This window comes from Thunnus thynnus, chromosome 7 (genome assembly GCF_963924715.1).
Source record: "Thunnus thynnus chromosome 7, fThuThy2.1, whole genome shotgun sequence".
In the NCBI taxonomy this organism is placed as follows: Eukaryota; Metazoa; Chordata; class Actinopteri; order Scombriformes; family Scombridae; genus Thunnus; species Thunnus thynnus.
In genome coordinates this window covers 33,311,249-33,325,287 of record NC_089523.1, presented here as the reverse complement: position 1 = coordinate 33,325,287, position 14,039 = coordinate 33,311,249, and the positions used below count along the sequence as shown (strand labels likewise).

Below are 14,039 nucleotides of genomic sequence, written 5' to 3'. Positions count from 1 at the left end.
ACCCTGCCGCCGCTGCCTCTCTTTGCAGTGCTTCCTGGTGTGAGCATTGAGTGGAGGAAAATTGTAACGTTGGTGGTTTTCTCACCAGACGTCCACACTGACTGACATGAAGATAGATGAGTGCTGCAGGTAAACTGCCACCTGTTCTTTGTACTTGTACTGATATTAGACATTAGACATGTTCAATCTAATGTGATGGGGGTTTTTAATCCTGAGGTTTTAACGCTAGCAGCAGGTGTGGCTACACTTTTTTACACGTTTGAGTTCAAGATTGTACTTTTAATATAGGTCAGTGGTTTGAAACATTTTGTAATGCTGCATAGTCACAGGTTGTATGAGTGGTTGAGTTTTATTTTCCTCTCAAAACTTCTCCGATTGTTTCATTTGACTAATTTTAGTCGTCAGAAAATGTCAAACTAACTTACCTTTTACTGAAAAAAAGTCTTTAGAGAAAAACACAAATTTGTGCAGCACAACATTATTTTTTTTTTCTTCTTTCTTGTCCTACTAATCATCCTGCAACTCTTTAGACTTATGTTGTGACTACCTGGAGGGTTCCTGACCTCTAGAGACTACAACTTATTGTCGGGTTAGTAGATATCTTTCAACATTACAGTCTTTTTAGTGCCAAAGTTCCTCTTTTTGTTACTATACTTCCACCTGCAGCTCAACAAGGAAACACTGTCCGAGGAAACACAAAGAGGGAATTTGATGCTTAAAAGACTGTAAATGTGTCACTTGATATGACTAACTCAGATGCTTCCTGGGTATGTGATCACGGATATTGTGGGTGTTGTTGTTGACATGTTTGGTAAGTGCTTTTAGGTGTCACTCAGAGGGGCTTTTTTTGAACCAACTCTTTCCAAAATATGTTTCCGTTGTTTTGCTCACCCTGGCTGTGCAATGTAGGTCACCTGGTGTGTGCTGCTGATAATAGTTCAGAGGCATGTCCCATTTCCACAAATTGGTCCATGTTTGGTCGTTGCTTGGTTGTCTCTATGTCCTCTATGGTGCATTATAGAATTAACCCTGAAGCACACATAAAATCTCTTGCCAGTAAATTTAGCAGGCAGAATAATTTAAACAACGTACCTGATGATACATGACAGAGGGAAATATCGTACTTTCCACTGAGGTTACAGAGGATGTTAGACTAGGTGAGCTCATAAAGTGGTGATTAAAAGTTATTATATGCAGTCATTTGCATCAGTTATACATTGAAAAGATATTTGTAACACCAATACAATTTCAAGATGTTTGTAATGTTTAATGGTTCTCAACAGCTTTTGAAATATGATCAATTTATTGAAGTGTTTTGATCAGTTTTACAGTTGTGTTTACAACACTGATCCAAATAAACCTTCAGCAACAACTAATTTTTAAAAAACAGATTAAGTTCATCTTTACTTCTTGTGTTAAAATCAGTCAATCAGTTTGAGTGATAGCAGGTTGTAATCCTGTTTTCAGTTCAATACTGGGGCTACTTTTTTGTCTCTGAAGTTTTATTATACTGTTAAAACAAACTGGGCTGCACCTATTGGAAATTACATCACCTTAATTCTGAAAAAAGGATTTCAGTGACGTCTTGTGTGGTTGTCTTTGATTATGAAATGCAATCAGACAGTAATAATTTCATAGTGTAGAGAATGGAGTTAGTCTTCTGCCAAGAGTATAATGAAGACTATGAATGAAAATAATCTTCAAAAACCTCACAGTGAAAGCTTCATATCGTAAGTATGTTGGCATATGCTGAGATTTCAGGGGTCAGACGCACAAAGCTAGAACTATGCAGACGCATTCTTTTCATCAGATTTATAAAACCCTGCGTACACATGGTTCTGCTTTATAACTCCCGGTCATTATGAAACTGGGTTCACGTGCACAAGACTCATTCACTTTCACAATGAGCCATAAATGGATGAAGACATGTCCTGAACCAGCTGTTTTCATATCAGTTTGCCGTCGGCAGTGATCTAAGAAATGTAACCGACAAGCATTTTGTAGTGCTCATATCTAAACCGACTTTACACAGTGTGACACAACTAAGGATAAAATAAAAAGAATATTAACAGCAAAATAAAGTGTTGAATCCTGCATAAATTAAAAGAATGATAAAATTAATGACATGAAAGTAATTAACCAGTGGTACGTTTATAAATGCGCCTTTGATTGGCATTTTACAGATCTATGTAAACACTAAATAAATAAATAAATGAAAATATCACACAATCATTGTAGCTGGTTATCAACCTAAACAATGTTTTACTAAAAAATTCTCTCACCTTATATTTCATCTCCACCTAATCACATCAGCAGATTTGGCCCCAGATCTTTGTCGACCTACATCGCAGGTTTTTAGATGTGTGACATTTGAAACATGACTTCCTGCTTCGCAACTTGCTTCACTGCAGAGTCTGTTCTCGCACATCCATGTAAAACAAAGTCAGTGTTGTTGATATGAGCATCACATTTATAGACAACAGTCTTAGTAGGGAATAGAATAGATCACAGATCCACTGCCATGCCTGAAAATGAAAATTTGGTTTTGGATTTTTTAGGATATAGCTTCCACTATTTGCCCTTCCTTGAGATCTCATGGCCGAGGAATGTAACTGTGGGTAATGCAAACTGCAGTTTAGATAGATTAACCTTGTGACCTTTGTCTGCTAAATATTTCAGTGGTATTAACGTATCAGTTTTGCATGCTTCCTTGGTATGTGGTCATGGGTATTGTGGGTGTTGTTGTTGACATGTTTGGTAAGTGCTTTTAGGCGTCACTCAGAGGGGCTTTTTTTGAACCAACGCTTTCCAAAATATGTTTCCGTTGTTTCGCTCACCCTGGTTGTGCAATGTAGGTCACCTGGTGTGTGCTGCTGGTGATAGTTCTGAGGCAAGGCAGGTGTGGTTTTGGGTGTACATTCACAGAAGTGTTGTCCTCTCCTGCCTTCGCTACGTGTCATGATCCATCAGATTCAGAATGAGAAATACTGACCTTTATTTTATTGATACTGGGGAAACTGGGTTATGTTGAAGTTGCTCACATTCTAGAATAGAAATATATATACATATATAAGCATAGAGAAATTATAAGAAAAATAAAGAAAATAAGAAAAATAAGAAATATCGATGGCCGAAGAGCAAAACCTCCTATCTGAAAAATGCACTTTTTTTTGAAAAAAACTGAAAAAAACCTTGTTTTCTTGCAGAATGCTATTTGTTAAGGATACCCAATACATAATACACTGTTTTTTGACTATATTACTATATTATGTGTTAACAATATGGTAATAACCATACAAACAGACCATAAACAATACCATTTTTCAAAGCGCTGTATCACGGTAGTCACTGTTAAAAAATAATTATATTTTGTGGTGTGACAACGCAGTGGTTAAGGTCTGGTTAGGTTTAGGCACAAAAACCTCTTGGTTAGGGTTAGGGAAAGATCATGGTTTGGGTTAAAGGGTTAGGGTTAGGCTCTGTGCTGACTGAGTTCTGATTTCCAACTTTCTGCCAACAACATTACAAGCCATCCACCGACTCCTCCACGTCCTAATAAGAAAGTAAGTCAGCTTATATAGATGTCATGTGAAGTACGTCACTTCAGAAATGTTGATATGATATGTATTGTTGAAATGTTAATATACTCCGTATTACAGGTGTGATATGTACATATTCAACGTATCTGTGGTTTGCAGAAACATACAATGCCAACGTTTTATTCTGGCGACCAGGTTGAAATTTGTCACCTTATTTAAACGTCATCGGTCTGGTAGCATCTATTTATGGGAGCTCAGCAGAAGTCTATCGGACTACCCTATACGTTAGAAAATGACACTAAAGGGTACCCAGTGCATTAAAAGTGACGCCACGGGGTCCTGACCAAGCTTCGATATGTGACGAGTTGAGAGTGAGAACGGGCTGACCATACAATCTTGGCTCGGATCTCGTCATGCGTTGCCAATATATCGGCATGGATGAAAGCATGCCACCTTCAACTCAACCTCTCTAAGACTGAGCTCCTTGTCATCCTAGCCAGTCCCTCTATACAACGAAACATCAGCATCCAGCTTGAATCAACCCAACTCATGCCCACAAAGTCTGCCTGGATCTTGGGTGTCATGATCGATGACCAACTAACCTTTAAGGTTCACGTGGCCTTGACTGTCAGTCCTGTTGATTTGTCCTGTACAACATCAGGAAGATAAGATGCTACCTGTCTGAGCATGCAGCACAAATCCTGGTACAGGTTCTTGTAATATCACGCATTGACTACTGCAACGCCTTACTGGTAGGCCTCCCCGCTTGTACATTCAAACCTCTGCAGATGATCCAGAATGCAGCAGCATGTCTGGTCTTCAACCAGCCCAAAACAGCACACATCACTCTTCTGTTCATATCCCCCCACTGCTGCCTGCATCAAGTTCAAAACCCTGACACTCTCAGCTAAAACGGCTCCCGCCTACCTGAGCTCCCTGATTCAGGTCTACACTCCCTCCTGCTCCCTACATTCTGCCAATGAAAGATGCCTGGCACTACCACCCCAACAGGGCCCTAAGTCGCTAGCTATACTCTTCTTTTTTGTAGTTCCCTGGAGGTGGAACGAGTTACCAAACTCTATTCCATCCGAAGAGTCCCTCTCAATCTTTAAGAAAAAACATAAGACCCAGCCCTTTCACGAACACCTCTGCACTTGATGAATGAAGGTAGAGAAAAAACAAAACAAAACAAAACAAAATTAAATCTGCAAGCAGCATTGAACGGGCCCTCGCGCCTCCACGCACGTCGGGCTGCAGTGCAATCGAAGGGCTTCTGTTACGGGCATGTAGATGTCTTCAGACCCAGGCTGTTTTCAGGCAGTGCAAGAAGGACATAAACATCACTTCTTTTGTCCACTATTTTGCCTGCTGCTGGGGCTGCTTCGCTGAAATTTCATGGGGGGCGCTATTCAGCCAGTTTGCATCACTGATGGAATATTGTCATGTAGACGTGTTCAGGCCAGGAGTCTTATCAAACATGTAAAGTTCCAGCAGACTGGAGCATTTACAATAAAGTTATAGCAACTTCCTCTGTCATGGGGAAACATCAAATCTCAACGGTGTGAGGATGAGAATTTTCTGCAGGGTGAGACATGTCTGTCTTGCTCACACCTGTGTCATCAAAATGATGCAAGTTTTGGGCCCATTCACTTGAATTTTAATTAGTAAATTGAAAACTCTTGATGAGTTTGTGTGTAAAACAAATTAATTTCCTAATTTTCATCAAGCTTATTTTTAGAAAAGTAAAGACTTTTAACCCACATGACCTGGTCAAAGTTTGATTGACATGTGTACTGTCAGGTGTGTAGAGACAATAAGTAACTGCAGCTGGACACAGAAAAATACTCATATATTTGAATGGAGAGTGTGAGTGACCTGCTAGGTGCTTGGGCCCTAATAAAGGAAAAACTGCAGTACAGAGCTACAAATTTTAGTTTTGATGGTATTTTTCTTAATCCCTTTATCACTAAAGTGTCACCCTCACTCCATTTTTTCCCTTCCCCTCATAGGTCATCCCCACTACTGAATTATACATATAAGACCTATAATTATTGTAAAATAAATGATAATAACACCAAACTTTATACAAAGTTTGTATATAATCTACTGTATGTATATAGGCCTTTCTGCTGTATCCTACAAAAATGAGCTGCATTCAACCCCCACACCAGTGGTGGCTGGTGACTCAAAAAACTGGGCAGGACAGGAAGAAAACCAACATGGAATCTAACAACAAACCACATCAATCTATATCATTGTCCCCCCACCTGATGAAATTGAAGGGGTGGGGGGCAATTTCATATGCCAATAAAACAATTTGCTTTTAAAACCAAAAACCCCTGAGTGGTGTAAAGGCTGCTTCTTTAAAGACATTTAGCATATACATATTGTTTCTAAACAAAGAAGAGCTAATTTTAGCCATAGACTGGTTCAGATATGTGATTTTACCAACAAAGTGAAATTCAAATTTATAGTATTGTTCTATTGTGCCAACAGATATATGTTCTCATTAAAAACAGACAAGATGTCACATGATTTACACGTGTTTCCTGTGTATTTACTTAGTATACAGAAATATAAAGTACCACAAAGCTTATGATGTGATACAGGAACAAATCAGTGCTGCATACAAGAAAGATCGAATACTAAAAACATTCACAGATCTAAAAGTGTAGGTTCACATCAGAAAGTATTAATGCATGTATCAAATACATGACTTACACACTCTTATCTATGTGCACGGCATACAAAATATAGTCTACAAAGCTGACATGTTAACACTATGGGTGAAACTGATCACAAAACTCATGGTCATGAATCGGATCATTTTTAGGATCAGCAAAAAAAAGGGGGGCGACATATAATCCTTTGTTTTCTATTTATTCTGTAACACACTTACAGCATGAAACAGCAATGAACTTTTGCCCATGGTCTTAAATGAAAACAACATTTCAGATGTCCAATGTTTAAATAAAATAAAATAAAATATATGAAATATTCTATGTTCAATTATTGCAATATGAGGCATGATACCTTCCTCTTTTACACACGGTAGTGAATGAAACAGCCTCTGTCCACATCATCAAAACTTGATGATAACTTAGAAACATGAACACACGTCTTGTCCTGCAGCTTGTTGAACGAGCCACCAAACAAACATTCACCGCTAACGTCAGTTAGCAGCTAGATGCTAGTTAGCTGCTCAGCTGCAGCACATCAAACAGCATGTAAACATACCTGCAGATGTCACTTCGGACCCGTTAGATGCTGGTTTGATCGTTACCCTTCAAAATCCCTGTTAGCGACACGCTGTCTGCCCATGACTTGTACTTACAGCAGTTTGTTTACTATCCAGTCTGATATCATTAGCAACAATGACAAACAAGCTTGCTCCTTGCTTCTCTCTCCAGTCACTCCCTGGCAGTGTCCTGCTGCTGCTGGGCTGCACAGTCCAGATCATTTCTCCCATTAGCTTAACAACAGTCCTTGGCAGCCCTTCCATGGATGTATAAAGAGTCCTTCAGGCTGCTACAACACTAACTGTTGAATTGGCTAACGCAAGGAGCTATCTACTGCTGCTACTCTGCCTTACAGTGGAGAGAATTGCAGATGAATTCTGGAAACTATCATTGGACCAACTCAATGTCAGTATTGCATTCTGGTTGTTGATTGGTTAGGGAGGCCGTCCTCTCTTGGAGCATCATTTTATGTGTCTCTTCCAAAGAGGAGAGAAAAAATATTCTTTTTTATATTTTAATCTCCCTCTTGCCTCTCAAAAAATAGAGGAGGATCAACCTCCTCTGCCTCTATGGAGCAGCCTTCACTGTGTGTGCCACACACCCCTCCCCCCCTTTCTTCCCTCCTCTCTCTCCCTCTCAGTTGGAGAGGAGAATTTCAGAGCACTCTTCTTGTGAAATCTCCCCATAAATCCCATTACTTTGGCCAAATCTTAAATTAAAAATCATATTTTTTTGTAGGAAATTTCATTGCGAATCCATTGATACAGGTTTGAAAGTGGTCAGACTTATAGTTTAGACGTCAGAAGCTTCTGTTTCACACAAAGCTCATGCCTCCCCATTGCTTTACATTGTAAGGGTGATGTGGCACTGCAACTTTCGGGGCTTATAAAATCCAAACTGTTCGAGTTATTACAAAGTTTCAAACTTGTATCAATGGATTCGCAATGAAATTTCCTTCTACTATGATTTTTAATGTAAGATTTGGCCAAAGTCATGGGATTTATGAGGAGATTTCACAAGAAGCGCACTCTAAAATCCTCCTCTCCAACTGCTCCTGGTGATGTCACTCCCTCAGTGCTGTGAAACATTCTGCAATACACACTCATTATAAAATCACAGGAGGAGCAAGAAAAGACTTAAAAACTCAGACTCTAATATCTCAAAAACAGTAAAAGATAGAAAAAACATGTTAATTCAAGATTTGTAGGTCAAAGTCTCGTGACTCATTTAAAGTTCAAATGAAGTTTGTATCTAAAACTTTGTGGAAGCAGTAAATGTTCAAAAAGGTGTGGGTTCGCTCACACTCTCCATTCAAATATATGAGTATTTTTCTGTGTCCAGCTTCAGTTACTTATTGTCTCTACACACCTGACAGTACACATGTCAATCAAACTTTCAAAATAAAAGCACACCACACTAGTAAGAAATATCCCTCATTTTTAAAGCAAAATGATCTGATCGCGACAGGCCAGAGTGCGAGGTCCCGACCAACGCTGCTTGCAGCTTTAATTGTAATTGTAATAATAGATGTTACGACGCATGTATGAAACTAAGTCCAGCTAAATCTTCATAATCAGCTGCCTATCATGTCCAGCAGAGATCATTATCATAAATCTGGTCAAAAGAATGTGCTCATATCAAAGATACAACATATCACAATGTATAAACTCCCAGCTAACACCTATAGGATCGTTACATTATCCAGGAGAGTCCTGTGTTTCTTTGTTATGTAATACTGAAGATATCATTTGAAATAGGAATACAGAACAGGGGAAAGAGCTCCCCCTGGTGGAGAATCTGCACATACAGCCGACTGTACCTCATCTTTATGTACAAACTGTGTGTGTTTTCAGGGATGGATCACCTCAACTCCACCCACCACCTAACCAACCAATCAGACTTCAGCAGTCTCTTCACCAAGCAGGTCCTACCATCACTCTACTTTGTGATCTGCATCGTGGGTGTTTCCCTCAATGGTGTGGCCGCCTGGATCTTCTTCAGAGTGCCCAGTGACTCTGGGCTGGTGGTCTACCTGAAGAACATGGTGGTGGCTGACCTCCTCATGTTGTTCTCCTTCCCTTTCAAGGCGGTGACTCAGCTGGGTCTGGGCGGCTGGCGCCTGCATGTGATCATCTGTCGCTACACTGCTGTGCTCTTCTTCTCCTCCATGTATGTTGGTATCTTCTTCATGGGGCTCATCAGCCTGGAGCGGTACGTGAAGGTTGTCCGACACACATCATCCTCCTCCTGCTCCTGCATGTCCAGGCTGGGTGGTGTGTCCTTGCTGCACCTCCTGCAGAATGCCTGCTTCGCCCAGGGGCTGGCGCTCCTCACCTGGAGCGTCTTCCTCCTCTGCTTCCTGCCCAACGCCGTGCTGACCAGCCGCCCAGCTAATGAGGAGAACTGGCGTCACTGCAAGCAGCTGAAGACGCCGCTGGGGTTGCAGTGGCACAGGGGTTCCATCATCTTCAGCATGGCCCTTTTCTGGGTGACGCTGCTGGTTCTTGTCTTCTGCTACACCTCCATTGCCCGCCATATCTACCAGTCATACCGCCGCGTGCGCCGTGACAGCAGCAACATCTGTCGCAAGTCTCACTGTAGCATCTTCAGCATCCTGGTGGTGTTCTTCATCTGCTTTGTGCCGTACCACGTCTGCCGTGTGCCGTACACTCTCATGCCAGAGTCAGGCTTCAGCCAGACCAGTCGCTACCTGCTGTTCCAGCTGAAGGAGGGGACGGTCTTCCTGTCAGCACTCAACGTCTGCCTCGACCCCATCATCTACTTCCTGATGTGCGGAACCTTCAGAGAGTCACTGCTGAGGAAACTGTCCAGAAAAAGGAGGATTAGAAGAATCAAGACCACCGCTGTGACTCTCAGCAAAACTTAGGAGATGAGAGCGCACTGCATTCATCAAAGAAAAAATAAACTGACCTAATTATGACTTTCATATCTCACATTTATGACTTAGTATCTCATAATTATGAGCTCAGGTGTTACAGAATATTCAGTGACTCATCAGATTCTGTAACCTTATTAGGAATTTCAGCTATTTTGCCCTTGCAAACAGATTTAACTTAATTTGCTGCTTTATTTATTACACACATGTTGATAGGTGTGTTTGTTCAAAATTTAATGTTGACCAGATGAGGTGTACAAAGTTTCTGCCATTACATCAACATTTTTGTATTCAATATCTGAATGTCTATGGTCACAATTTACACCTACTTGTCAAAATAACAAAATAATACAGCATATTTTACTCATAATTATGAGAAAAATAGTAAATTATGACTTATGTGATTAAGAGTCATAATCACAAATAAGGCCTCCATGTCTTTTCTTTAGTGAATGCGATGCTCTTCCACAGAGGAGAGGAGGTCAGTCTTCTTCACAGTTGATTCTGCAGCATCGTGTGTGAAGGTCAGGATGTGTTTAGTTTAGAGATAAATGTTTTAAGTGCTTTTGACAATTCTTTCGTTATTTTTGTGTCATGATGTGATATTTTCTAGACTGAAATAAATGTATATAACTTCAGAAATATGTTTGTACAGTAGTAAATAAAGAGTAAATGTTACAGTAGCATTCACATAGTTTCAGTTTTATGTTATATTGTTGAAGAACCAACGGACAGGGAAGAAAGGAAAAAGGAAGGGAAAGGAAAAGAATTTTAACCCACACAATTAAATAGAAAGTGGCCTAATCTGGCCACACTGAAGCTCTTTAAAACATGACACCAAAAGAAGTTTTATTCAGTTTATTATAAAATACAGTAATCCTTTCTCAGTGTGGACACCCAGAAAAGAAATATTGCTCTATAATCTCTCCAGTCTTCAGTCTCTCCACACTGAAAGTATCACAGATTTTTTGAGTAATATTTGTTTAAATGTGATATAAAAAGTTAATAGCACATTGTTCTGATCTCCACTACAGATGCATGTTTGGTTGTTATTTGTACATGCAGCAGAACTGATGTATTAAATGGAGAATATATGATATTAGAGGCTCACAGGAAGGTTTAAACGACTGATTAGTCTCATTAAATGAAGCAGCCTGTAAATAACTGTTCAACTTTTTGCTTCTGCGCAGGTCAAGACTCATCAAATAAATGAAATATTAGCATTTGTGCAGTGAGACAACACAAGCTGGTGTGATTGTATAGATGATAATATCAACAGAAAATACTGTGTTGTTTGTGTTTTTATTCCACAGATGTGTTTATAAAATATTTTCATTCTCATATTCAACCGGTGCACTGTGCTTTTATATTTTGAATATACATACTGTATATAATAATAATAGTAATAATATGTGTGACTGCACTAACACATGTTCAAAATAAATGTTATGACTGATGTAGTAATGCACTGTGACCACCTGAGGGCAGCACTGACAGATGATTATAAATGCATTACTGACAATTTAGCAGTAATAAAATATAAAGCCAGATACAGTTAGATATTAACACTTCCTGTCAACACTTTCTAAATAAAACATTACAATGACAGTGGCTTAGATGCACACTGTGACCACCTGAGGGCAGCACACAAACATGATTATAGGAATGATTTGAAACACTTACCATTAGCATTTGTAGTACTTCTATAAGTACCACTGATAACTACTATATCTGCTCTCTTCCTGCTTGCAGCTCAGCTGGGGAGAATCCCTCGAGCTAAACTTCCTCCATCAGGTGAAACCAGGAATGTTGTTGCTAAAACTGCTCTGACAGATTTCCCTTCATCACACAGATCAGCCTGCTGTTGTCGATTTTCTGCACTTTTAATATACTTCTATTTTTAGCCTCCAATCTTTACACAGAACCTGTCTGGTTCAGTCTCAGTGTTTCCAGCAGCAGCTGTTTTTTTTCAAAAAACCTCCTCTTTACCCTCCAGTCTCTCCCCAAGTCATGGCAGAGTGGCACTAATTTCTTGTTACTTTCTTGTTAAAATGAAACAGTGTTGATCTGATATTATGAATAATGACAGACAGGTAGAAACAGGAAATAATGACTTTGTGCTCATTACGTTTCACTCAGTTACTGAGGAACTGCTCAAATACACAGACTGACACAAGCACAACAAAGTGCTATTTTAACTGCTTTTCACTCTGATTGTTTGGGGGAAATCCATGTAACTCACGTGCTAATGCGCATGCCTGTTACCATGGTTACATACCCTATACACCGTGACTGCTTATGTCCAGAATGTGGATTTACAGTCTTTCTCGGTTGCTAAGACACATTTCTTGAAATTATGCTCCATTTCTCAAAACTCTAAACGGAAATGCATAACTGCACACTCACCTTCATAAACTTCAAACTTCCATGTCAAAACCATGTAACCTTCCATCTAAACCAAACTTTGCCTTCAGACATCACACAAAAGCCATTAAATACACAAACACTACAAAACAGCCATTACACAGTGGTGAGATCCATTCAAAACACTACTGTAAAAACCTGTTATTACAATGAATGATGGTGCTTATGGTTTTCCTCCAAGAACAATCTCTTTACACCATGAACAAAATATAAAGATACATTTTCAGAATTTTTAATTTCTCAGTGTACTGTACTAATCTGAAATTGAGTGAAAAAGTAAATGTCCTGTAAAAATATGCAACTGATAAAGAACCTTGAATACAGTAAAATAATTTCCATGCACTTACCAATATAAACCGATGAAAAAAAACAGTTTGCATAAAGAAACAAATCACATTTATTCTGCTTCAGGTCTTTGTGGATCCGTTGTTCCAAAACATGCGAACACATGACCCTGTTATCTCTCTATCCTGAGCTTCTGATTGGTGTGTTGTGACTCTCAGTGTTTCCACCTGGGGAACGGTGTGTTAATTGGGTTCCAGCTGTGATGACTTGAGTTAATAACACTGAATATGAGCGCTTTCTAAACGAGCACATGAGTGAAAACAGGAGAATAGTTGTTATAGTTTTGGAAAATGGGTTTGTCTTTTGGTAGATGGCATCATAGGTTGGGATGTTTAGTTAACAGATCCAGTTATAGTGTGTAAGCTGTCGAGAAAATCTGTAATGGCAGTGGTTTGGATTTTCAACATCGTGTGGTTGGTCTGTTAGCATCTGCGCTTGAGAACCACAACCCACACTTTACAGCAGTCTCAGCTAGATGAGGTTGTTACCAGCATGCAGGAAATCTGAAGGATATTTCCCGCTCTGTTTCTGTTAGAGAAAGGGCAAGCCCATGTTTGTCACAATAAAAGCATTTACTATTATAGGTCAGTAGTATATTTCATTGTAACAGCAGTTATTAGCCGTTCTGCATTGCTGTAATTAATTACAGTTTTTTAATGATTGGTTTCCTGTATGATTCAACACTGAGTCACACAAAAGACACAAACACAACGACTCATGTGTCAATCAGACACACTGAAATAAAAACACTGACAACAGGCAGCACATGAGGATCTTTTTATGGCCGTCTGTGAAGATACATCACTGTTTTATTGTGTATATGTAGTTTTTAATGGTTGATGGTGTTATAAATGTGTATATAGTGTAAATAAAGTCAGATGTGTAGCTCTCTATAGAACGTACTACAGTGTATCTACAGGAAATGAGTCATAGAGATGCAGCAGAAAGCATTCAGTGGGCTTTATTTCTGACAGCACGTCTTGTTTTTTTGGTTGAATAAAGATGTATTTCAGTGTGGTTGTGATCCATATGAATACATGTTAGTGTATGAACATAAACTGAAGAGTTTGGAAGTGAGGATGTAAACATGTCAAATGTTTTGTTGCTTGTTTGTGATCCATAATTGTCGTTGTTGTGTTGACTGTGTGAAGAGTTTTGAACATGATGACTCAGCGTTGAACTGTGCAGATAACCACAACATAACCAGATAACCATTGCAGCTCTACATTCAACCACCAATGCATTCAAACACACCGTCATCCATTATTTACAGAAAAGCACAGATCAGACACTGTTGGACATAAATTCAATATGTGGATGCCAAATGTTCATTTTACATTCAGTGTCGTAATAAATTCTGTCAGCGGCAGAAAACAGCAGACAGACAAAGTTAGTGACTAAACTTTATTTAACTTTCAATCCTCAGCGCAGACATCATGAAGTGAGAGAATGTCTCCAGTGGAAAATCTGACCTGTTCATCACTCTCTGAACAGAGATCTGACCAGCTGTGTTTTTGTGTGTGTGTGTGTGTTTGACTTGCAAATGACCAGCGGCGAAACACAGTTATAACCACATCAATGTTGTTCTGCAGCTCT

The 14,039-nt window shown here is 39.4% G+C and overlaps 1 protein-coding gene across 1 annotated transcript; it reads left to right on the top strand.

The window, feature by feature from the left end:
• Positions 1-26: 26 nt before the first annotated feature.
• LOC137186561 (P2Y purinoceptor 14-like) lies at positions 27-10,997 on the top strand. The gene is made up of 2 exons (XM_067595587.1): positions 27-129; positions 8,632-10,997. Exons 1-2 carry the CDS (start codon positions 117-119, stop codon positions 9,663-9,665), a joined length of 1,047 nt encoding a protein of 348 aa, XP_067451688.1. The 5' UTR covers positions 27-116; the 3' UTR covers positions 9,666-10,997.
• Positions 10,998-14,039: the final 3,042 nt, after the last annotated feature.